Source organism: Lytechinus pictus, chromosome 6 (assembly GCF_037042905.1).
Source record: "Lytechinus pictus isolate F3 Inbred chromosome 6, Lp3.0, whole genome shotgun sequence".
NCBI lineage: Eukaryota > Metazoa > Echinodermata > Echinoidea > Temnopleuroida > Toxopneustidae > Lytechinus > Lytechinus pictus.
In genome coordinates, this window is record NC_087250.1 from 23320001 (window position 1) to 23347371 (window position 27371).

At 35.5% G+C, this 27371-nt stretch overlaps 1 protein-coding gene across 2 annotated transcripts in view; it reads right to left on the reverse strand.

Annotated features, from left to right (window-relative positions):
• Positions 1 to 1808: 1808 nt before the first annotated feature.
• Positions 1809 to 27371, reverse strand: part of LOC129262794 (ephrin-B1-like) — a 193040-nt gene continuing 167477 nt past the window's right edge. The window contains exons 2-6 of one of the 2 annotated variants that reach the window (XR_010293951.1): positions 9172 to 9458; positions 8465 to 8566; positions 7235 to 7411; positions 5304 to 6760; positions 4102 to 5179 (exon numbers count right to left, since the gene is read on the reverse strand). Coding sequence is in view for 1 of the 2 variants with exons in the window: in XM_054900796.2 (XP_054756771.2) it covers positions 6621 to 6760; positions 7235 to 7411; positions 8465 to 8566; positions 9172 to 9458 (706 nt within the window). In the remaining variant the exon portion in view is untranslated. Of the gene's footprint in view, positions 6761 to 7234; positions 7412 to 8464; positions 8567 to 9171; positions 9459 to 27371 lie in introns of both variants that reach the window. The other variant, XM_054900796.2, reaches the window with a different exon arrangement.

Consider the following 27371-nt stretch of genomic DNA (forward strand, 5'->3'; position numbering starts at 1 on the left):
GCATCATTATCATCTTCATCACACCATCTCCATCATCATCATCACCACCACCACCATCATCATCTTTATCATCATCACCATCAACATCACCATCATCTCCATTATCATCACCATCAATTCTATCACCATCGTCATTACCGTCATAATCATCACCATCACATCATCATCATCTTCATCATCTCCATCATCATTATCATCTTCATCACCATCACATCCCATCATCATTATTTCACCCTAACACTCCTAGATTTGGAGTTTGCAATGAAGAATCACAGGGAAATGAAAATAGAATTACAGGGAAATGAAAATAGAAGACACAAACTAACGGTCGTAATTTAAATTGAGAGACAGAATTTATCTCTTTATTTTTATTTATTCACATTTGCCATTTTGTATTCCAGAAAGACCATCTGCTGGAATCATTTATACAATTCAATACATGATAATAAACCACTGGAAACAAGAAAAAAAAATGACATCATCCTATGTTTCTCTCCATCAAACCACTACAATCGGACTTTGAAAGCAAATCAACTAAGGAGGAAAACTGTTCATAAGTCATACAACCTGAAGGTTTGAAGAAAATTTCCATTTTGATATTCTTTCCTTTTACTTAACACAGTTTGGAAGCCATAAAAATGTGTTTGATAATGTGATAATAATCATAATACACCTGTATAAATGCAGATGCAGTACTTGCTATTCATAATTTCCTTCAATAATTATTGTTCCTGTCAGCACTGGATACTGACATAGATGGCGCTGTTCAACTAATATTTCATTTCTATTTAGATAGTTTTGGCGATGGGAAAGGATGTGTAATGATAGATATACCATACACACTAGAGAGATCTGCTAGGCCTTAATTCATAAAAAAATATGGTGCAATATGTGAACACATAATGAACACACTATGAACACAATGTGAACACACTGTAAACATATTGTGAGACAATGTGAAGACGCTGTGTTCATATTGTTTAACACACTATGAACACATTGTGTAACACACTGCGAATACACTGTGGACAATCCCTGCCACTGCCCTGTTCTTATGTCTTGTGAAAATTCAATTCAAATGCATTTTAAGTGGGAAATATGCTGGAAATTAACTTGATATTCTTTAACAATGCAATTTGAAGTAAAATCTGAAAGAGGAAAAGGAGAATAGGATTTATTATAAGATGGGTAGTCCTCACAGTGTGTTAAGAATTTATTGATAAAATCATAGAGCTATAGCTCTATAATAAAATAAGCCGTGACTACATTGGTTAACAATGGCACAGGTGTTGATTAAAAAAATATCCTGAATGTTGATATCTGTTGCACGTAAGATTGAAAAAAATGTGCAGAAACCTTCAAGACATGACTGCAAAATCATCATTAAATCGTATCACTGGAGATTCTAAATTGTGTAGTTTTTAACACCACTGTTGCAGCGTTTTTTGTAACCAAATCTTAACCAACTTCCATCCCTCATGAGTTTACTGACTAGGGGCAGATAAACAGAATCTGTGTTTTCATGGAAACAAGAAATGAAAAAAACAAAACAAAAGGTAGAAAAACATAAATACACAATTTACATTAAAAATACAAAAGCGACAGGAATTAATACACAATGAGATGTAAATTAGAATTCTTTACAAATTGTATCTTCTTAAAATATATATATATATATATATATATAAGAAGAAAAAAACAGTTAAGATACTGCATTGCAAAATCACATGCTCGCACATTTGATAATTTTGTTTTCAATATATAAAAAAAGATTACAGCCAATACATAGTCCCATTTTTTCTTCCAAACAAAAAAAGTAAAAAATACTATACTTTGTTTTTTCTTTATACAGCCTTGCAAATCTGTACATTGCCGTTAATATACAGAAAGATGATATATATTGTTTCACAATATAAAAATCATTATAAATCACATAAGATAATACGCTGATGACATTAGAATTCAAAATACATCCAATGATAGTACTGTGTCTATACCAAATGGAGCTTAAATGAAAAAGGAGGGTTTATATAAGTAATATGAGGGTTTAATAATCAATTTGGTGGATAATGTTTAAGGTCTGTGGACAAGACTAGTATTTGCAAGCTAGTCTGGTCTACAGACTTTAACATTATTGTGCTATCATTAATCTTTTCTTTAGAGAACCAAGAGGCTACTTTAAGATGGTATCCATTAGATAATGAGAAGTTTTCAAGATTTTTTTGTTAGCCTACTGCCTATTGGAACCAGATGGTCTCTGTACAAAATCTATAGGAATCACAGATCTAAGTAATCAACAAGTTAACCCATTGCCTACGGGAACCGGGTGATCCCTGTATAAAGCCTATAAGAATCACAGATCTATGTAGTCAACAAGTTAACCCATTGCCTACTGGAAACAGGTGATCCCTGTACAAAGCCTATGGGAATGGCCGAATTCAGTAGCAAGTGGTTTAATTAGGAATAGCTAATTAATGTCTGCCCATATAACAGGTTTCTAAAGCTTTCAAGTACATCAAATAATGTCAGTAGAGGGCACCATTTCTTTTTAGATTATTACTATCATATAATTTCAAATCGGTCGACATAGCAGAAAAATTACTTTTTTACAAGAGAAATCTGACCAAAAAGTAACATTTTCTTGGAAAGCATATGGAATTTATTACTGAGTAATTTTGATGATATTGAATTATATTTTCGAACCATTATTGATATATATTTTTTATTTTGGTAGTTGATATGGATTTGAATAATTGTCATGATTTTTGTCTAAGATAACCATCACTTTTATTACTATAATCAATTTCTATTCAATACTTCATGATTACTTAAATAAGCAATTTTACTATCATTGCATTGGAACCAATACCAGACTGAATGCCCAATCACAGATTTGAAAAGATAACATACATACAGAAAATCAAGAAAAGATATTGGTGGTTTGTCATTGCAAATAATTGAAAATCATAAGATAATTCCAAGACAAATCATAAATTGAAATGAAAAAGTCAAGAAATCAAGTTGGTGGTACATCATCGTCTTGAAGTAAAAAAAAAAAAAATCAGAAAAAAAAATGTTCAACATCAATTAATGGGTGGGTTTGGTTAAATCATTAATAGCTATCACTTTAGAATTAATAAATCTCTTGCATTAGGTTTACCCTGAATCTTTTCAAGCAGCGGCTGAGTTCGAACAAATCATCTATCAGACACTGGTTAGAGTTTCACATGTAAGACTGAATGTAATCAGACACTTTATCAGGTGACCATAATGATGTCATGTGACCACATCATGTGACCTTTATATTATCACAATGTTTTACCTCATGAATGAAATTGATAACATAACATCCCTCAACATCTAATTACCTAAAACAAATAACAGTCCCACATATAAGAATACAGGTGCAGTTCAGAATACAACTTGTTCAAGGTATAAATAAATATATCATAATTGTTACAGGCAATGTCTCATTTAAGTCTACTCTATTGTATTCACCATGAACCAAAACTCTTAAATACATCAGACCATATTCTGATAGCAGGTTTAACTTAAACTCAGGTATAAAGTTGTGGTTTAAGTATGGATAGCCAATTGTTACATAAATCACTAACGGTAGAGATATCATATTTCAGCTCATTTGGCTCTCAAATCATTCATTATTGTCTAGGAAGTATAAATACATTATTGTCTTCACCATCTATGACTCTGGAAAGAGCACAGTAAACATAATAAGAAACGTTCAACTTAATATAATATTTTTAATACTTTTGGCTTCCCTTACTTAAACCACAACTTTAAACCTGAGTTTAAGTTAAACCTGACTTCAGAATACGGGCCATCTGGTTTAATCCATACACGATAGAAACATTAAAGAAGATATATTTTTAGTAAATGAATATTCAGATGCTCTCCTTAGGCGACATTTTGAATATAAGTCATTGAAACATGAAGTGAAATATTTGGAGGAAAACAATATTTTAGATTATTGGTCCCCTTCAAAGCTTTTGATATAATCTAAAGACTACATCTCAAAATTTTACTATATTATTGTCATAAATAGAAAACGCAGGAAGCAATGTTGGAATTTTTTCTGATTTTAATGAAATTCATAATTTTCATACAAAAAGAGCAGTGCATGGCAAAAAGAAATTTATTTGATTTGTGCTGCACACCCCTCTGTTCTAAATTCAAGTGATACCCCTATCAAGCTAAGTGGACTCTCCTAAATGTGCATTCACACCATGTCAATATGGACTCAACCATTATATGGGAAGGTAAGATAAAAACGCTTTGGAAGCACAATTTCTGGGGAGTGTTTCATGAAACGTCTTGTCGGTGAATTTCACTTACAAATTTGCTCTCAGCCAATCAGATGCAACAATTTCAGTAGCTTATAACACTGGTCTGTGAATGTAACCGACAACACAATCAATCTCACAAGTCGCTCCCTTCATTTCTAGGTGAATATTATATACTACATTGCAATTTCACAACGCTTCTAAATTGAATTGAACCAAAAAGAAAACCACATACGCGAAAGAAATTAAAAGCAATAAGATACACAAAGTTTGGCATATATAAATAAAATTTAGAGCAAAAAGAAACACAAACAGTAGTGTTCTTAACAAGAGATGTATAATGTAATTATCATATGAAAAAAAGTCCATTTTATAGCATCAAGTTTTTACATAACACAAGTGCAATAATATATTCTTATGTACAAATGTACAAAATAGTCATCCAAAATATTATTTTCTTCAAAGTTTACAAATGCAAGTTGATCAAATAGTATAATGAGCATTTAACATTCAGATTTATTTTCTCTCCTCTCTCTCTCTCTCTTTCTCTCTCATACACACTCTCCTCTCCAAATATCTTATTCTCGTATAATTATCCTCGAAAAAAATTGCAGCTTTTTCGGGAAGGAGACATATTCAAGTATAAAAGATTATTTCTTTTTTTAAGTACAAATGCAGTTCTTAGAGAAAGAGTACTCTCTCATTTTGGACAAATATTGTCAAAAATGATTTTGATTCCTCTGTAAATAAGGCTTTCTCAATAAATCCTCCAGATTCTCTGACTTTAAAAAGCTCTGCAATTTGCAATTTCACCTCGAATTAACATACGAGAAAGCAGGGGCCGCGGAACGGTTTGGAAAGTTGGGGGGGGGGGGGGGCTGACCATGCAAAAATCATAATCAGATGGTAAATTTTATCGTTTTATACATGATTTTGGAAAAAATAAGTTGGGGTTGAACCCCCCCCCCCCCCCCCCCCGTTTTGCGGCCCCTGGAAAGGAGCTATTCCATTCTCTCTATGTAGAAGAGGAGATTTCACAGAAATCTCAATTGCAGAACCAATTAAAATATTTTTTGAGAAGTCATAGTGCCATTTAATATGTTAATAGTACTAAGTATTCAAACCTCTTTTCTTTGCTATATCATTTCTAAGTACAAACGTTCCCTACAGTTTCATACTCACATTTCTCATGCTATTTCTGTATGCTATGTACACGGAGTTATTTATGGGAGGTGCATTCCAAATTAAATCAAGGGGAAAAATCACGACTTGATGAAGGTAATTTCATCGGTGAGTTGTGGGTTCGAATCCCAGCCATGGCATGATTTCCTTCAGCAAAAAATGATCCTCCACATCCACATTGAACTGCACGCGACCCAGGTGAGATAAATGGGTAGCTGGCAGGAACAAAGTCCTTGAAATGTGCTTGAAAAGTTTTGCCAGGGTAAAAATATCCAAGTCCATTAGGAAGTGCATAGAGGACAATGTGACATGCGTTAAATAAGATCTAAAGATTATTATCATTAGATGGTGCCTAATGTATTGATATATGGACTAGATTACCCATAATCCCCATGAACAAGGTTATCACCAACCACAAATTTGTAAAACCTTTGTGCATAAGCAGCAATCAATTCCTCTAAATTGTAAATTAACAGAAAAAATAAACAATAATTTCACCCCACATTGCAGACTGGTGTTTGATCATTTGAGTGGCAAGATCAATCGTTGGTGGGTTTTTTTTTTCGAAGAGTGCCCCCTATTATTGAAAATTAGTGTATAGTTACTATTATTGCCTGATACTGATACACAGTTGGGCGATGGCTCTGCTTCAAGGCACCCCCAAACATGTAATATACAAAAATATGCACCAGGGGGTAAAATAAAAGTAATGGCAACTGGAAACACGGACAGGATTTATTTTTGTGGCTCGCAGAAAAAAATAAATAAATGAATGCTCAACATTAAATAATAAATTTGACATTTTTTTCATTTGGCTTTGAGATGGTTTATGCCAGGGGAAATGGATCAAATTTTTAAGACCTGGGGGAGTTATCTCTGACTATAAAATCGCACTTGAATTGCATGTGGTATACAACGCATTCCCTCATTTAATCCACTGCGTACTGGAATCAGATAGCCCGTGTGAAAATCCAATGGGAATGACCAAACCAGGTAGCCAATGGTTTAACGTGGAATGCACCTCCGATCATGGGACGGCTTAATCGCCAGACGATTCTCCCTTTCTTCTACAGGCACAAAGTACACACTACAATGTCTTTTAAATTAGAAAAAAAAAAACATTCAAGAGGTCAAAGGTCACGGATGAAGCCATCTGACGACTGCAACAAGCAACGAAACTAACAGAAGGGTCGTTGAAACGTGCCTCCTGTCTGCTCTTCCTCGCGTCATGTTGTCTCCAATATCGTTTGTTTCTGGTGTCGTGGAGGACTGGCCACCTAAAAAAAAGGGGAAAAAAAAATAAATCAGGAGCAAAATTATATATTTGTTTTCATAAGTATCATATTATGCTGAACTTTGAAGACAAATTGGTAGAAGGATGTTGAACATACTTTTTCATATTTGTATATCAGTTTCTGCATGTACATGTATTTTTCATAGCCTAAATCCAATTATCTTTAAACATATTCCTTGTTATGTTCCTTTCCCTCCCCTCCTCCTCCCTTTCTTCTTTCAAAGGTGGATAATTTGTACTAATGCCCCCACTGATATCAGGTGTGTGAGTGGTCACAAATAAAAAGATCTGAAAAAAGCTGATGAGTGTTGAAAAAGTCTGAAATAGAAAGAGCTCCCATACTTTTTGTACAGAGGAAGGCCAAAAATAAGCTGGAAAAAAAAATCTGAAATCAGATAAAAATCTGAACTCTCACATCCCTGTGATATGCACTATTATAATATACCACTGTCATTACCAGTTGTATACTTCGTTGTTTTTCTTGTTGTTGTTGCTTTTGTAGTGGTGGTCCTCAGGGTCGTTGTTGCCCTCGTTGTTGTTCTCGTTGTCGCACTTGTGACAGGTCGTGACGTGTCGGGTGGTGTTGAGTTTGAGCGAATTGTCGAAGACGTAGGTGTACCGGTGGTGGCAGGAACTAAACAAAGAGAAAATGAAATTTTAAAATGAAAATCTTCTGGGCGGTATTCTAGTCACCATCTCACATGTGCTTTGGTAAGTAGATTCATATTCATCCAAGATATACTACATTATTAAGCTGCCATATGGACAGGATCATGATTCGCCGACTCTGTGATTCTGAAAAAACCTGATAAAATTTATATCGGTGAGGAACAGCTAACTCCCATCAAAGGTATCCAAACACCTCAAGTGAAATGATGACTTTAACACGCAGGGCATTGTGTGGAATATGCAGTGAATTGTGGGTAATGAAACTCTTTCCACTACACAGTACACATGATAAACAGCATCAGTTAATGGTTAAACTTTGGGGTCCAGTTTCATAGAGACTTGTTATAACAAAAGCCAAAAAATATACAAGAAGTTTACTATCACTTTTATCAGCTAATCAAAGGAAATGATTTCAGTACCATAAAACTGTTCACACAAATTTGTTATTATAACATGTTTATCAAATGGTATCAATTCTACCTTGAAAGGTGGTGATACAACCACTCTAATATATCATTCTTTAACATTCATTTAATAATTAGTTCTGAGATGTCACGACTGTGAGTGACTTACTAACGTTGTCAAACACCAGTTACACCAACGAAAGTCCTGACAAATCAAAGCTATTACATGATTTCGAATGGCATATCATCGTTCAGTTAATACTTCTTCGTTGGGGTGAATATGGAATAGCAATTTTAATCAAGAAGTTGCTTACAATCAAGACAAATCAAACTATCTATATAACATACATTTGTTTCTACAAATAATGAACTATATCATAATACAGCCCTCTCAATTATATCTTGTATTAGCAAAATCTATCATCTCTGCATAAATCTGCCAAAATTTGATCAAGATTCGACATCAACTCTTGACTTCATTCATAATTTTATGTGCAATCGGCCTGCAAAGCATCTTGACCCCCCCCCCCATCCAAGAATCAACAGTCCCATAATTTGTGCATACATAATTTACAGGAGGATCATACCATTATGATTTAAAGGGGAGTTCTTACCTGTTGGTTTAGGTTTGACATAAACTCTTAACTTCATGTTGTGTGTTGCACATAAACCCCCACTTGTATTATCAATGCCATTTTCTGTGCCATTTGAAGTTGCTGTAGAATTAAAATGAGACAAAGAGAATGGTTACTTTTTTTTGCCATCTTTAAGTGATATACAAATGAAATTATTTTTGGTCCTAGCTGGTATCATTGATATTTTGTGATGTACTTGCACAGAGAAGAAACTATTATCACCATCATCATCAACATCATCTTCAACACCACCATCACCACCTCCACCATCACCATCATAATGGCTACCATCATGATCATCCTCATCATCATTATCATCATTTTCATCATAATCATCATTATCATCAACTTTATCATCATCATCATCATCAACTCTATCATCATCATCATCAATATCATCATCATCATCATCAATATCATCATCATCATCGTCATCATCATTATCACCATCATCATCATCATCATCAATAATAATCATCATCACCATCATCAATCATCATTATCATCACCTATATCATCACCATCATCACCACAATCATCATTCTCATCATCATCACCATCATCATCATAATCATCATATCATCATCATCATCATCATCATTTTCTCTTAGCTAAAGAGTATCAGTCAGTATGTTTTGATATCACAGATTTTCATTCAAGAGATCGATCAGGATATAGGGACTTACTGATAAAATAATATTCCTCATCGTGATTAAACGTTGGACCTCGGGGGTACGGCGTATGTTCTTGAAACAGTAACGTCAGTCTATTTTGGACGTAAGGACGATTGCAGGACAATAGATGGCGGTTTCTCGCTGATAACGAACACTGCTCGTAACCTTGGTAAGAGACTTGCATGAATTTGAGGTATTGCGCTTTTAATCTTCCCTCCGTTGTATTTGTTGTTTGCGGACATTGGATATCGATGAGGTCGTTGATGTCGACAGAAATATTCATCCCAGTGCTTGTGAAACTGTGATGGAAGAAACCAGACAAACAGAAAGTTAATGCTTGGGTATTTTTATTGAGGATACTGCCCTGTTACATAATAGAAAGACAACTGATTGTAACAATGAGTCAATTTAAAAATTCGTACCAAAGTTTTTTTCTGTTACTATAAATGGTACCTGTTAGGGACATCATTCATTAAATACATGAACAAAATGTGAAAATGACCATAAACTTCAAATTTTAAGCATATTTAGCCCCGTTCCCTTTTCAGCGCCATTCCAGGGCCCCTGCCTTTTCATGCTAATAATCAGTGAATATATACTGACTATAACTAAACATTAAAAGATCCCTAACCCTTTATTAGCATTTTGTCAGAAATAGCTTAAATTCAGTGCATAATCTACTCTATAAAAATTCTTTAGCCAAGGGCTGAAATTGTACCTCATTCTTAGCAAAACATCCTGCCTTTTTAACTTCAGACAGCGACATTTGTGTGTCACGTATCACACTTAATTTTGAAAGTAAAATTTTCAAAAATATATTTGCACCTTTCAAAATGGCGCAGAGGGTACCTCCCTGTGCCCCCTAAGTACCCCACTGGCCTTAAATTCACTTCAGACCCACATTCAGCATAACATGTTCTTCAACTAGGCTGAGTACTATGAAAAATTCAATTAAAAAGGATACACTCCAAGTCTGAGGAGTTTAATTTGATTTGCCCTGTCAGGGATACAATAGAATTTTCAAAGGATCGGGCGGGACGATAAGCCTGTGGTTGGCTGATCAAGGCACGAACGGTTCGTAGCCCGCGGCAACAGGAAAGTTCAGCAGATAAGCTCTTTGTGTGAGCCGAGGAGGAGGAGGGGAAAGTACTTGGACACAATTTGACAGAATTTCAATATCAACATGAGTTTAAAGGGAAGTTCACCCTGAATAAAAGTTTGTTGCAAAAATAGCAGAAAAAATGATTAAAAATACTGCTGAAAGTTTGAAGAAAATCCATTAAAGATTAAGAAAGTTTTAAGAATTGTAATTATTGGATTTGTGACGTCATAAACAGGCATCTGCCCATATGTTATGTAATATTAAATGCTTAGATTTCAATCTTTTTAATGGTTCGTGATGACTTATTTTTGTTTTCTTTTTAGGAACGGGTGTGAAATGATTTGTCTATTGTTATACTGAAAGTACAATAAAAACCATTTTCAATTTTCCGAGAAAATCACATTTCATTGATTTTTTTTACCATGCGATATGTAGGAAAGCTGCTCAGAATTGATGTCACAAATCAAATAAATAAAATTCTAATAACTTTTTTTATTCTTTGATGGAATTTCTTCATATCTTCGCCAATATTTTTTTCTGCTATTTTTACAATAAACTTCAGGGTAAAATTCCCCTTTAAAGAGAGTCGTCTATCGAGTTAAGTTTCACAAGAGGCAAGGACGAAGAAGAAAAAACCTCAGACCAAGCTTTGAAAATCAGTGTAAATCACGCCAAGGAACATGGTGGCTTGCTTTGATCAAGGCCTAATATCATATAAATTGAAATGAATCACAAATGCTTGAAATCAATGACAAATTTAATTGCAACCTGCAACCCATCAAGTAAAAATATTTCAACAACTCACAACTCGCCATCGACAACAAGTTCAACTGTTGTCAAATCAACAGGAATCAGGGGGGGGGGGGGGTAGATAAAACAACAGGCGCCCCCCCCCTAAAAAAATAAGAAATAATAAAAAAAAAATTGCCCTTTTTACTACATATTGGAAGAAAGAGACTTGAAAAATCATACAATACATCCACATGTTCCAGCCTTTTTTTCTATTGTTTAGAGTGTGAAGTTGCGGTAAAGTACATGTATTATTAAAACGTGATGCCGATATGAACTGATAAACCCTACCGCAAAATGAAGAAAGGTCATATCTGACCGCTTGACAATGTTCGGCACCCTGGTAAACCCACTAAATTATATTCATTAGCATTCACAGGGCTTGTCGGTACTTGATTAAAAGAAAATATTCCTTTATCGTGGAGGAAATTTGCCCCCTTTTTCTATGGTGGCTTTGCCCGAGGGTTATTCCTTGTGTTAATATAATTTGTCTGTGTTTGGTATTGGAGGATTATAGCTTGCTTTCTCTCCTCCTCTCTCCCTCTCTGCTTCCTCCTTTCTCATTTCTTTTATTTCTTCTGTGTATGGCTCTAATCTGTCTTTCTCTCTTCCTCTCTAACACATGTTTGTGCACAAAAATATTTTACATCAAAATTTAAAAAAAGAGAAAGAGAATAATAACAGGAATGATAGCAAGAAAAAGACATCAACTCGTGAGTGAGACATAGAGAGAGGAGGTTAGGAGTGATTGGTAAAGAGGAAGAAGAAAATAAAGAACAAAATAAAGAGAAAAAAAGAAAGAGGGAGCACAGGAAAATGAAATGCCACCCAAAGTGTACTTTTCAAGTATACAAAAAGATGTGTGTACAGGGAGATACAGTGGAATGCTGCCATCTACAGTTCATTCAATGCCAATTATGTCAATCATTTTCCACTGCTCCATCAATAAAGTGGGTCTCATCATGGTTTCGTGGACCAAAAGTTTTATCAGGGAGTTGGGAGATTATTTCAATAACTTTACAGTCTTTTTGCAATTGAACTGATCCCGAATGACTGTTTTTGGTCAAATTTCTATAGCCAACCCTACCATGTCACTTGTAAGAAACTATTAAGTCCACAATTTCATTCTCGCTTAGAATTTGTAGATTTCTTATAAGATTCTCCTACACTAAACCAAGTTTGCAAAATACAGTTTTCCACAATATCTTGGGGTGTTTTGCTAGCCACAGATTGTGTTGTTTCAAAGAGAAAAGATGGCTTTTCAGAGGGTTTTTACCTCTTTTCTTAAAAAAGAGCAAGAAATCATATTGAAATTAAAAAAAAAACTTAATGGACTGATCTACTGATTTAACATCTAAGATTAATTTTCCTGTTGCCATTATAAAGTATGTATTATCTTGTATTCACTTTGTTATACAGTGAAAGACTTTGCTATAAGATACAGCCTCAAGTGAAGCAATATAATTCTATGCAGTATTCTTTAATGATCTTACACAACTTTCATGCGGTTGATAATCATTTCAAGTTATTAATATTGATTTTATGGCATGTTTCCATGGAAACTACCAAGGAAACATTGGAATCTAAAAGAAAGAAAAATACTGTGGTTTTTGTGATATGATATCAGTAACTGTTAACAGCTATGGACTATGGTTCCACATGCAATTGACATGAATTAACAGTGTAGCTTTGCAATACAGGTCGCACGCTGTAAGTAGACACAAACCTAAGTAGGGGGCTATTGTAAACAAAGCCAGTCTTCATTGTGCTGTAATAAAGTAAGTGGGGGTTTTGTCAATTTATTTGCACAGTGATCAAGACGAGTATGTAACAGACTGAGCTTGTTTGCAAATATTCTTTCCCTTTCCCCTCTTTTTACACTATAGGTGCATTCACATCTCCACCCAAATGAAAAAAAAAACATGTGGGCTGTGAAGAGATCCTGTTCAAACAGAATATTCAAAGTCTTTGCATCCACACTTAACCCAATGAGATTGGGGTAACTTTTCAGCATGTCAAAAAAATTCCTGTCCTTGCATTTATCATATGTATATACATGTCCAAGTATGTAATTTTTATGTTAAAGACTTATGTAAAACCCAGTGGAGGAAATGTTTTGATGTATATGCCTATATCAAACTTGAATCTAATTGAATTGAAGTGAATTGAACAGTTTTTGTAAGTTGCTTTTACATTCCTGCAAACTTTAAAATTGATAAGTACCTACATATAGGCTTATTCATGTTCTTACTTTCTGGAATAGAAGGACTACCTAACTTTCGCACTGGCACAATATCTGGAATCTTGTGGACAGGTAGAAGTTACAAATTTGCTCTGAGCCAATCCACATGTAAGAGGATATCAGTAGCTTAAAACAAGCAGTCAGGTGTGAAAACGCATTGCATCCATTCTGCTTCTGTTTACCACACAGCAGGAAAGATCGTGTCTTCAAAAGAAGAATACCAGGATAACAGAGAAGAAAAAACAGTTTACCAACATAATTAGCATTTACATAGGTGTGTGTGAGGGCGTGTGGGGGGGGGGGGTACTACAAAATGTCAATGGCATCATCTATGATGCAAACACAGCCCCACAAGGAAAAGACCTCAAAACCTTTTCATTAATGTGTGAAAATGAAGCTGTGAGAGTTTTAACATGGCTCTGGCAAAAAAGTTTTCAAAAGAAACATGATCTTCCTTCTAAATAAATAGCTGTGTGAGTCACTCAAGTGATTGGTTTTGTCTGGTAGATTAGAAAGAATGTCACACTTTACTCTTTTATCTCTTAGAAGATGAAAGGAATTTGGGATATTCTGCAAAGGTGTGCTTCTTAAAATAGAATTAGAGAGTTATAAGGTCTTTGTCTTGCTCTAATGTTCAACAATTCTACCACCCATCTGCATGCTATAATAATAACCCCTGTAGAGTCTTGGTATAGTAGTTCTGACTCACGCCTTGCAATCAGAGGTTTCGGGTTAAAATCCCAGCCACAAAATTAATTTCCTTCAGCAAGAAATGCATCCATACTGAGCTGCACTCAACCCAGGTGAGGTAAATGGGTACAAATACAAATTCCCAAAAGAAACTTTTGATGGGCAACAAATTTGAAACCTAGCAAGGCAGGAGAAGTACAATTCACATACATGTATTCAACATAACCATGGAACCAGCCAACTCCCTAGTATTACCAATAGGCCAACCTAGTCTGCAGGCACAGACCCTGATTGGAACTTTGATCAATAAGTGTGCCTCCACGCAAAGACTAGCACATACAAAACTTGCTGTTCCAATACAGGGCGAGAGAGCCTTCAGTACACAAGGCATGAGTAGGCTGCACATTCAGACCCTTAACTCGAGTGAAGGGTTTGCCCAGCAGACTAAGGCCAACCCATGCATACTCACACAAATTAGGTATATAATCAAGGACCTACTAGAGGTCTGTGATATCATATACTCTCAAAAATATCAGTGATATCAAATTTAGCTGATATAATCAAAATCATGTGTGCGACCTTTCTCTGTGTACTCTGTGGGCCTTCCTCTTTCCCGTCTTCTTTGGTTCCGACCTCCTCTTTTCCATCCCTATCCTCATCTATCCATCCTTTGTCCTTCACTCCATCCTTCTTCTCCTGCTCCCTCCACTTCCAACTTGATGCTTTATACCTCAAATAATTTCCTTCTAATTCCACCTTCAATTTTATTCAATCATATTTCCTCGTTCTTTAATCTTAGCTATCTGTCAGTCAGTGTGTCTGCTTCTCTCTATATATATCTGTACCACTTTCTCCCCCATCTCTGTTTATGTCTCTCCATCTCTATCTTCCTCTCTCTTTCTCTTACATCCCTATTTCCTCAAGTCACACTCCTCTTACTCGTTTCTCTCCCCAATTACTTGTTCGTTCCCCATCTCTCCAAAACTTCTTTCAGTTATCTCCATCCTCATCCTCCACTCCTCTCCACTCCCTCCCCTCCCCTTTTCTCTCCCTCCCATCCTCTCCCCTCCTTCTCTAGCTCTAGCTTTTCTTCTCCCTCTCCCCTCTCCATCCCGGGGGGGGGGGGGTTCCATCTTCCCAACCTTCCCCAATAAATCTCCAATCGTTTGGCTTCCCACTCCATCTACCTCTTTCTCCCTCTCTCCTATCTATCCCTTTCCTCTTCCCTCTCCATCCATCTCTCCCTCTTTACCCCTCCTCATCTCTCCCTCTCTCCCCCTCCCTTCTTATACCACCCTCCTCTCCCATTTCCACCCCTCAACCTTCACCAATTATCTCCACCCCTCTGCCTTCCTCTTTCTCCCTCTCTCATATCTATCCCTTCCTCTCCATCCCTCTCTTAATCCTCCCAACCTTCCTCAATAAATCTCCAACTCCCACCTGATGTAAATACCCAACAATCATATTGTTCAATTTCTTTCAATGAACTTCCAAGATCAGAAAACCCCGATGACATCTGTTTCAATCATACATAGCTTCATTTGAAGGTCACGACCTCCAATGAAAGCAAAGGTCAGAGGTCATGAGCAATACAAGATTGCTCCAATGGAAGTGAACCACGTTGTATCAGTTAAAGCAAGTTCAACTTACTCGGATGAGCATGGCATAGCATATGAATTTATAGATGCCCCCTTCGCATTTATTTCTATTCATCATGAAATGATTATTACTAAAAATTATAATTTTGATTGTCATGTGAATGACACCCCAAACATTCACATAAAACAGTGGCAAAAAGACAGAACATTCGCAATAAGAGTTTTTAATGTATAAATAGAGAAAAGTACATGGCCCCGGCTAATAAGAAACATGAAACCATGAAACATCCATCAACATTTTCTGCCAACGCAAAGTCATAACCCTGGGCTATGGGATGAAACTGTTCGGAAATGGACGAAACCTTATGGGAGGGGGGGGGGGACAGAAGAATTCTTTAGAGAGAACATTGTTCATTTCAACGGCAACTTTCATTATTGCCATATTGGTCAAAATACCAAACCGCCAAAAAAAAAAATTGTGGAAATTGATTTGCATTCTTTCATCCGTAGAACAGTTACTTCTCATAATGGAGAGCTTGTTAATCATTGAATATATGAAAATTCAAACATTTGAAATTTTATATAAAACAGAGAAATACTAGGTGTGTGATGTCATCGGTATTTGGAAATCATGAAGCTGTTCATAAAGTTAAATACGACTGGAACGTGTTCTTAGGTGATTAGTCAGCTACATGTGGATGTATCATTTAGCACAAGAAAGGATCACCAGTCGTGCAAAAGTCATTCATTACTTACAAACAGTTTGATGAAACATCCACCAAGTATTGGCACCAACACCCTTTTTGCTCTCAATATCAATATTTTCTCATAAATTACTAGCATCACCCAGTGAACAGACTAGCATGAAATTGCAAAGCAATAAAACAATACTCTCAAATCAATCCATTGGGTGTCACTTGTACTTTTGGACTAAAATTTGAAATAAACGACAAAATACTGAAATTATTCTCATTTTCCTCTAATCAAAATGAAATTGCATACAAGTATGGTAATTTCTACAAGACCACAAATAACTAAACCATCCACATATTGAATTTTCATTTATTTGATTCCAAAATGAGACAATCGTCTGTAATTTTGACATTTGTCATGTAATAGGCAAAAATTATATTGGCAATAGATGAGGTTAAATAGAGCTTCACTAAATATGGGGGAGAAATTTGAAGAATTTCCCTTTAAATTTTGAACCAGAGAATTCTCCACTTACCAAGTCAATTTCGATTCCAACTCCACTTCAAATCAATATACTTTCTACCACTTCAGACTTGTTTCTCAGACTCCATTTTCTTTGAAACAATTTCTCAAGAACAAAGTGTTTTTGTGAGTCTTGAAAGTTGGCTTATGGAAATATATGATTTATAATTGCAAAAGAAGTATTTGATGGCAAAAACAATTTGATCTTGATGAGTCTTAATTCCAGAAGTTTGAATTTTTAAGCTGATAATTAATTATGTTTATATGACAAGGGTCTTTTTTTCAGAGACTAGTCCAGAGTTGTGAATGGAGGGAGAAGTGTTTCCAAGTTGGGTGACTAGTGCTTTGAATAATTCATAAGGCAATGAGTCACTCATGAATATTCATGAACCCCAACACACCTGAGGATGGATTTAAATCTAGCACCTGCAGGATTCCTCAGGCTAGCACATGTGTTAGACTATCAAATGGTGTTAAGACTTTATTTTGGGGCAGAAAGAACGTTTTGAATCGTAGATCCTAAACACGGATTAAAAATATGGTTCTTCATAGGAGATAGTAAACTTAAACAGGTTTCAGAAAATATTTGTCTATCGAGCAAGGATTTGAAGGAGAGAGCATTACATTTTGTACATGTAAGTGGCAATATTTATGCTAAATGTCAAAAGCATCATCATTTTTCTAAAAACTTAAAAAATATATATTTTATTGATTATTCCACAGAAAATGAATATTGTTTCATTGAGGAGAATGCCGATCTCAAATAAAATCAAAAGAGCATATCTGCATTTCAGAATGGCATTAACAGCGATATATTGAGCACATCCAAGTTTTGATTTTAAAGAATTTCAAACACATACAAATTTGAGTATGAACACACTGACAGCCGTTAACTGGTTTAAAACACCTTGGGATTGGAGGTGGAACGTCTTGATGATCCACTGTTCCTTCTTGAATCTTTAATCTCTTCCATCCCTATCCTAATCAAATCAGATAGACAATAAACCCAGGTAATTAATAGAGGTGCAAGATGCACCACAGGGTGTCAGAACCTGGTGGCAGAGAGGCGCACTTTATTACCCTTACAGAATCCCCTTCTTTCTACCATGGACTGTTTCTACATACACATACATGTAATCACCCCCTCCCCCTCAAAACTTTGCCCCTTCCCTGCCATTCATGACCCATTTTTCTCAGTCTCTGATTCATAAACTTGCATGGCACGTAGTACAAGCTAATGAGCGGGGTGTAAGGTGGCCGGTACGCTCCCCCGTCAGGTGGTATAAGGGCGCATCACATTACCCCTCAACCAGTTCCTAAAGATCAATGACTGAGGACTTATCGATTTGGGGTTAACACCTGGAGATGACCTCTCTCTCTCTCTGAAATTTACATCCAACAGGTAGAGAACACCTTGGAGATGAGAAAAAGCTTCTTCATTGAACATTCAGGGGCAGTGGAGGAAAAGAAAACCAAATCAACATCATTCACCATCTCAAAAATGTCCTAGTGGAACAAAATAATGACACGTAGATGACATTCACTGATGCAATAAAATTCACATTTTGCAGATGTGTTTGAGAGGTGAAAAAATATATGTGATGGAACATTAATGCAGACCATAATTCCACATTCATGCCCCCGTGATTTATTGTCCTCGCAAATTAAACATAGTAATATAAACTGGATCTCAACTAGTGTTATGGACCCACATAATTCTGAAAAAGTTTTGTTTACCTTTGTTAAAGAAATGACACAGAACTGTCAGACTGTGTTATAATGTAAACAAGGGAAGCTTTATTAGATGGAAAACAGAATAATTACATGAGAAAGTGTTGTTCCATCTTATTTCTGTTATCCCATACATCCTTAATTTTGTCCCTTTTGAACAGTTTTTATCTTCTTCTTTCTCATAGTTTTAAAACTCTTTCTATCTCTCACTCACAAGCGTCATTAACGTCCATGCCCTACCCCTCCCCCACAGCCACTTCCACTTTCTCTCACTTTGTCCTTCCCCTACACCTCTATCCCAACCATTTTCTCTATTTCTAATAACATATGTGCCCCTTCTTCCCTCCCCCACCCCTTATCACCCTCTCTGTACCCCCCCTCCTCTCTCTCTCACACACACACATACACTCTCTCTTTCTTTCTCTCACTCTCTACCCCCTCTCCTCTCTCTCTCCCCCTTTCTCCATCTTCCTTCCTTCAGCTTGACCCTCTTCCCCTCTCTCCTTGTTATATCCTATATAAATGTCAGTCATCTACCCCCTCCACCCCCTTCCCTGTTTTTCTCTTACCCCCATCTCCTTCTTCGTCCCTTCTGCCCCCCCCCCCTTCTCTCCCTCTCACCCCTTTCTCCATCTTCCTCCTACCCTCTTCCCCTCTCTCTTTCTCCCTGTTTCTATATCAGTCAATCACATCATATATCATCCCCACACACTCCACCAGACTAATAACAGATATGTGTAGAATCATAATGAACCCTCAACCAGCTACTCCAATCAGCTTATAAATGTCATCCAAGCTAGATAGCACTTTTTGAAATGTTCCAGGTCTCCCAACTTGTAACCTTTTCCAGCCTCTGATAAAATATCCTACATGGAATAGGTGACAGTTGGTAGCAAAACTCATAGCAAAGCAAACAACTGCCCCAACTAGAGAAAAAAAGTACTTTTTGTATATTTCTTTAATCGTTTAACTTTTGGTTCTTTCTTGCGTTCACCCATGGTAAGTGCAAGCTGATGAGTTTTTAGTGTCCTTTTCTTCAGCACCATCTTGAGATTTTGTCGTAACAAAATAGATTTTCAAGTTTAATTTTTCATAGCAAACTGTTCATGTCATAATTATCATCTGAATGTATTGTATTAGGTATGAATTACATTTTATAAGAATCACATTTTCTCTTTAAAAATGAGTGAAAAGACAAGAAATACTATAACATCAGTGACAAGAACAAGCATTTTCATCCACTTAAAGTATTAGCCAACATTCTTTGATAATAACTTCATACACTACAACAACTTTCACGAAACAAGGGATGATGTGTTTGTCTCTAAACCAGGCTAATAAATTCTAACCTATGCAAACAATGCATTAATGCTAACCTGCTTTTTAGACAAAACTTCTGGGGTCAAGTCTAGTTTCGAGAGGGGGCAACTGGCTGATGGCAACATCAACAAACGAAACCAGGGGTGTAAATTGGGATGAATTTACGAGCAATCTCAAGTCCGCTGATCGTAAATATCCAAAACAATGTGCAAAACGTCTTCATAAATAGCAAGCAGATTGAAGGGGTGGAAAGTAGAAATCTTTTCTTTGAGTAATACATAAAACATGAACAATTCAATATATGTTTTGTTTGTTAGTGTTTTCCCCTCATATTTCAATTTCTATGAGGACTATTATGTATCATTCCTTTTTCTATCTCTATGTTCATCTTTGTTTTGTACTTTCTGCCCCCAACATATCCCTGTCATCTTTTCAGGAAGCTTATTTTAAATTATTCCTTTTTTTGTCTGTAGTCTGTATCATTATCTTTGCTTTCTTCTTTCTGCAACTTCCCCTCAATATTCTTCCTTTCTATTTATCTTTTTATGACTATGAGGGTTATTTTTCATTAGTTTTTTTCTCTATCTCCATCTGTAAGAAATGCTACATAACAATGTAGAAAGACAAGTGGAAAAGCTTAAAAACTTACTTTGAAGTGTTTTTGCCGTGTTTTTTTCTGGAGTGATTGAGGGTCATTCCAATTTTATCAAGTTAACCAACTAGGGCAAGGGCCTTAAATCATGGACACATGCTTACAAACATACTCTAATTCCATCCCTAAACAGCGGCCCTTTTACCTTGTTATTAAGGCAAATTCTGTTACACCACAATATCTGATCACATTTAGGGAAAACAACCCCCTGGATCTATACCAACAAATGCATGGTGAAGGATGGGGGGTGGTTCCACAAAGTGATAATTGAAATAGGATATTTGTTTGGTATGAGTTCATATCATTAGTATACATTGACTGCTGGTGTGAGGGTAACATGTTGAGGAAATCAAATCTTTTTCATACAAACATCAAATTTACAATGACAACATAACGGTTCGGAAATAATATTCATGCTATTTTGATCAAGTCTCGGGGTCAAACTGACGCTGGTTGAAAAATAACAAGTAATTCGTGTTTGGTATGAGAAACAGTATGACGTCTTCAATGTTTTGGTCAAATTTTCACGAATTTCTTGTTCAGTCTTTTCTATTTGTTCATTTCATTCCATTTATAAATTTACCTATTCTTTTTCATTTCTTTCTTTTCAATTCTATTTATATATGTTTTATTCATGTATCTATTATTTTTATTTGTAAATTTTCTTCATATTTTATAAATTTTATTATCACCATAATCATCATCATCGTTGTTGTTGTCATTATTATCATTATTTATTACCATTATTATGTTTTTCCATATTTTTTTATTTCTCTTTTTTTTAGGGGGGGAATAAGTAACCCTCATACTAGACAAGCAATCTACACCCAAAGTCGAATACACCGAATCCTTTTTAAACTACTTTCTACATAGGCTTTACATGGTCTACAAATAATGATGATTTAGACCTTTGTCTCTAATTTACAGTATCTAACTCTCATTATATTTTTATGTGTAATAGAAATATAAGGTTCCACAATTCAATAAGATCATCACTACACTCTATGTAATATAAGGGAATTGCAAGAAATGTATCAAGTATTTTCCATCAGAATACGGGCCTATAAACCTTTTCATTTCAGGACAGAGTTGATGAATCATTGATAATTGAGTTGTTTTTCAGACAATATATCTATCACCAGCTCTCATCTAAGTAAATCAAATTCTGAGGGATTAACCTATATGAGCATATTTCTTTCCCATCATCCCTGGGGATTTTATACTACTCTACATCCTGTAGAGAAGCATCTTAGAAAGCACATCCTTTGGGACAGCCTGATGTGAGGCATCACAGACAAAGGTTCCTGTTTGGTATATATCATTCATACTGCACAGTGAGAGGTAAAAAATAAATATAAAGAGAAAAAAAATCATGTTGGGGTAATTAAAACTTTAAATTTAAACGCAAGGGCATTCGAAGAGCAGCTATTGCAATGGACCATTTTTGAAGAATACTTATAGCTCACAATGATTATTTTCATCAACCTAAGAAACTTTACTTTTATTGGTTATATATTGCATCACAACATGACAACACTGTAAAAACACTTCAAAATTTTAAACACATTGTTCAAGCCTGTCACTCTAAAAACTATTGTTTAAACACTTAGAATTAGTTGTTTAAACTCTCGAATAGTTTTTTAAAATCTTGACCAAGAATTTTAAACTCCTGAACAAGTTGTTGAAAAAGTTTAAATCATTTAAAAGTTTTTTTCTTAATAGTTGTTAGAGTGATGGGCTTAACCAACGTGCTTAAAATTTTAAACAACATTTTTACAGTGAAGTTCTAACCATCCTAAGTGACTGTTGAGTTCAATTCAAGTCAAAACACAGTTGGATATAGCAGTGTTTAATCTCCGGCACGCGTCTTGAGTCGTCTCCGTTCGCTCCAGCACAGCGCAGATAAATTCTTTTAAGTGGCGTCACAGAGAGAGAGGGGGAGTTCCCGTGTAAATGGAATTTCTGGCAAATTATACCCGTCATGCCGTCACACAGCTGGCTTGAAATGCATGCTGGGAAGGAATACTGCATGCTGGGATAGTAGCATAGGAGATGCTTAAGAGCTAAATGGGGATATACTGTAAATGATGTAAATAAGTGTTCAAAAGATTTATTTCATACTTATCATGGGCCATCATCATTTCAGTCGAAATATTGCATTGCATGTTTTGATATCAAATCCATCTTATTATCTATCTATCCTATCCATTCATTCAAACAATAGATTCTAATTCATTTACCTATTCATATTTTCATACATATTTTATCTATTTTTTTTCAAGTCTTAAATTTTTCATCTTCTTCTTTTTCTTTTTAATATATATGAGAAAATTAGAAAAAAAATTATATGTATATATTATTTTTGTTCTGTGAAACAACCCCAAAACCTATAAAAAATTGTAACCATGTTTATTTATTTTATTGCATGAACATTTTGATTAAATAACATTTAATTTTGATAAAACGATACATACAATCCCACGCAATATTCAATTTCGAACAAATAACAACAAAAAAACAATCACAAGCATGAATGAATATTTTCATGCATGAAACAGAATCAAAACAGCAAAATTAAACATCTAAAAAAAAACTGGTGCATTTCATCTCTACATCTGTCTACGCCTAAATGATAGATGAAGTTTGATGGACTGTAAATTTAATACCATGTTGCCATGGTAACATTTTTATTTCTGCAGTCCTGGCCTTGAAAAATCTGACCTTGTAAAACCTGAACAATTTGGATTGAGTAGAATAATGTTGATGCCATGATCATTCATACCAAAGGAATATCAAATTCATATCTATTATATAGGCCTATATGATAAGCAAATTCTTTTTAAAAATGTTGGCCAGCAATCAATATGAATATCATATTTTTCAAGCACTTCAAAAAAGGCAAAGCACTCTATCATAGTGGAGCATTGTGGCCCAGTGAATTAGTCTTCTGACTTTGAAACAAAGGGTCATGGGTTCGAATCCCAGCCATGGCGTAATTTCCTTCAAGCAAGAAATTTATACACATTGCGCTGCACTCAACCCAGGTGAGGTGAATTAATTCCTTGAATGCATATGAGCGCTGAAAGGCAGCTCGAGCTAAAACCGGGGTAATAATAATAATAACAACGCGCCTCGGAATAGAATATTTGACACAAAGAACAATACCTCACTTCATTTCATACTCATATATGAAGAGATAGTACTTTACAAGTCTACCCTACCTCATTCAAATATGAAATTCAACGCTTTTGATGATATTTCAAACATAACCATGGTCCCTTAATTACCTAATGGAGAGAGACCAATTGTAAAATGACCATTAACCACAGTCACAGTTCTGTGATTACATCTGTGTAATAACCGAAGCATGAAGCTTATTTGTTTGTTTATTTAAACCCTGTATTTGTTTTAATTGATAGTGTTTAAATAAGACAATTTTTTTCCAAAGCAACTAGATTAAAAATCCATAATTTATCTGCTACTACTACTGTAAAAAAAATTGTATTTATGTGCAATTAGACTTCTAACATTGAGAATATTTGGAAATGATTGAAATTTTCTGATTTCCCTGAAAATCACAACAAAATACAATGTTCACTGAATTAAAATCATCTGAATTCCAGAGGTCAATCTTTCTTAAGTTCCTCAGGTAATAAAGAGAAACTTTCCTCTCCAAAAAGCTTTTTACCGGTTCCTCAGCTACCAATGTTCCACATTTACCATGAGTCATGACGTATGGTCTGGCCCTTTCAAGACATTCACAACATTTTCCCAAAGCGACTATTCATTTCCGTTCGTAAGCAATCGCCCATGGAGGAAGCGGTCCATTCCTTCACATTCCTCTACCTTCATCACACTTTACCTCATCAAAAGGGAACCCATCCAAGAAAAAAAAGTCATTTCTTATTATCCCCGCGGCTCCTCCAATTAGACAATATCCCTAAGTATCCATTAATCCTTTCTATGTACCAATTTTTCAGCCGGTTCCTTCATTGAGGAAATATATCGAAATCCATCGCTGCTATTTTTTTTATTCTTCTAGCTTTGTACGAAAACTGGGTCGATCCCATAAAAAAAGCCCCCTAAAACTAGGCCAAGCAAGTTTTACCCGACTTCTCGTTTTTCCACGCAGGGCAAAGGGGTGTTCACACATAAGTGAATTCCTACGTCTAAGAAACGTTATGGACAAATCATCTTGATGACGAAGCAATAACATACCCAATTATTTATTGAGGTGAAATACAAGAACACAATTATGGATTAAAATGCTATTCTCAAAGAATGTAGGTCATGCACACAATTAAGCGGGTACAGGATCGATTAAAATTAACATATCCAAGAAAAATATACAGGGAAGATTCAGCAATAAAAATTTAAATAGCTAGATTCATTTATTTAAATATCAAAATAGTGGTTCTTTCATTATTGTCAATTAACACACTGTTCAAATGGTGCTAACATATACCCGTCACTAGGTACTCATTACAATTTTCCTTTTAGGACATCTAACAGCACACAATTTCAAGACTAATAGGCTTTGTGATGAGTTTGTGTAGTTTGAACACACACAGTGACTTCCATCGTTTTTTGCTTACACTCTCAGTCTAAACCGTTCCTATCCATCACCCCCAACACTATCGCGATGCACTTTCCGTTTTTGAAAACCGAGAGGAACTTTCAGTATCGCTCTCTATGTTTTCGTTTACAATATTTCCCCATCCCTCTTCCGAATGGAAGATAAACGAGTCACAAATATGGACGTACTTTTATCGTTTGTGACATTTCACAATTTATCTCCTAATGTCTTCTAGTATTACTTTAGGAAGGGTGTGAAGGTTTGTACTATGTGATATATATGCCTAAGCCCTAAGAGCAAGAGACAATTTCCTGTTAGAAGATGTTCTTGGTTTGACCGCTTTATTCAGTATCTTTTGATCCATTATACATAAAAATGTATCCCTAATCCATGGATTCTTTAATTTCCTTTAAATTTCTTGCCTTTTCTTCCCTTCATTCTTCATCCCATAGATACATTACTTTCCTAGTTCTCTCTTTCTTTTTCTTTTAAATTCTCATTTCTTCCTTCGTAATTTCCTTCCCCCCCCCCCTCTCTCTGTAATTTGATCTAACTCTTTCCATCCTTTCTCCCTTTCTCATTTTCTCTCTCTAATTTTGTCTTTTTTCTTTGCTGCTTTCTTTGCTCTTCCTTGACTTTTGGCCCCAAATTCTCTGTATTTCCCCCTCTTTTCATCACACCCTCTCTTGTGCTCTCTCCCTCTTGTTCTTTTTTTCTCTCTTTCTTTTCCACTTGTCACTTTATCTCTCACTTTGTGCCCAAATCTCTCACTACTCTTCTCATTTTCTCCCCCTTCCCCCCCCCTCTCTCTCATTCCTTTCTAACTATCTCTCCCCAAGGAGGTTCCAATTAAATTGAACCTACTCGCTCTCTACTTACTCTTTCTATCTCTACCCACCCCCCTTTCTATTTCTATGTCTCTCCTCTCTCAGTCAGTATTCTATTTACTATTTCTCTGTCAATCACCGCTGCAACGTTCATCATCATCCTCAAAATACCTTATAATTTTTATCCACAGAAGTGTAAAATAAACCATTTCCAATCTTGTTTGCTATCATCTGCGAGCTACTCCAGGCATCGGGTAGCGAAAGCGCAACCGCTTTCTGACCCGATGAAATTCTAACCGCCCTCCCCGAAACATCACCGAGGTGCAAATCTACATCTATGCAAATGAGTATCTGTATCTCTGTCTCTCTTTTCTCAATTGCATAGTTCAGACTTGTGCTTTACCTTTAGTTTCATCAGTTATGTAGTAGGTCCATGATTTCACGCACCATAACGAAAACACACAAAGTGCTTTTTAATATACGTCCAATCACAAAAAAGGCATTTGCCAGTCTTTGAAAATAATGAAGTACAGTAATAATATATATCTATGTAAAAGCCCACAAATTAAAAGCTACTTTTGAAATTGCAAAACTTTCATGGGGATATTTCAAAGGAGGATATGACTGTTGTAGTTTGAAAGTAGAATAAGACAGACACATTTTCTTTAAAGAAAAATATAATTTCCTATAAATGAAGAATTTTCTTTTCTCACAAAATCATAATACAAAAAAAAAATCTGTAATGCCGCAATTTTTCAAAAGAACACAATAATCATGGCAAAGACAAAATGGTTGGAGGCTCTTGTACTGGATTTTACCCAAGGAGCTTCTTGCAAACTCTGTCCAGTCACATTCACATACTTCACTCCAATATTCTTCTAGAAATCCTCCAGCTTTCGCAAGAAACGCTACTAAAATCAAGCAAGGAAACGCCTCCTCTCACATCGGTCAATAATGATGAGGCAAAAGGGGGTGTGCTCCAGCGATTGTGAGCTGAAATTACATCACATGAGGTTAACACCATGATTGACTTCAGCATCGGATTTACCCAACATAGCGCCGTGACAAGTTGATTAAACATGGAGTAAAGGTAAGAATGGAAACAGGATGTTGTTTCTACGATTCAGTATTATGGTAATTATTAAGACAGGTGGGTGCAATCAAGTAAGTCCTACCAAGTACACTCATTCACAAAATAGAATGACTAAAAAAGGTGAAATTCACAAAAAAATTGAGGAAATACACTCCCGTTATCCTCTGAAGTATTTAAACATACTGCTTGTTCATTTGTTTCTTGGATATGACAGTTAATTTGTTAGTCCATTGGGCATATGACTAAAATACATGCCAAAAATCAAATTTATTTATTAAATGAATGCATGTTTTGATGAGGGTAAGCCAGAGGCTTGAAGAGGCAGACATTTTGATGGGGAGGGGGGGGTGTAGGTGAGTGATTTTTAATAATCTATC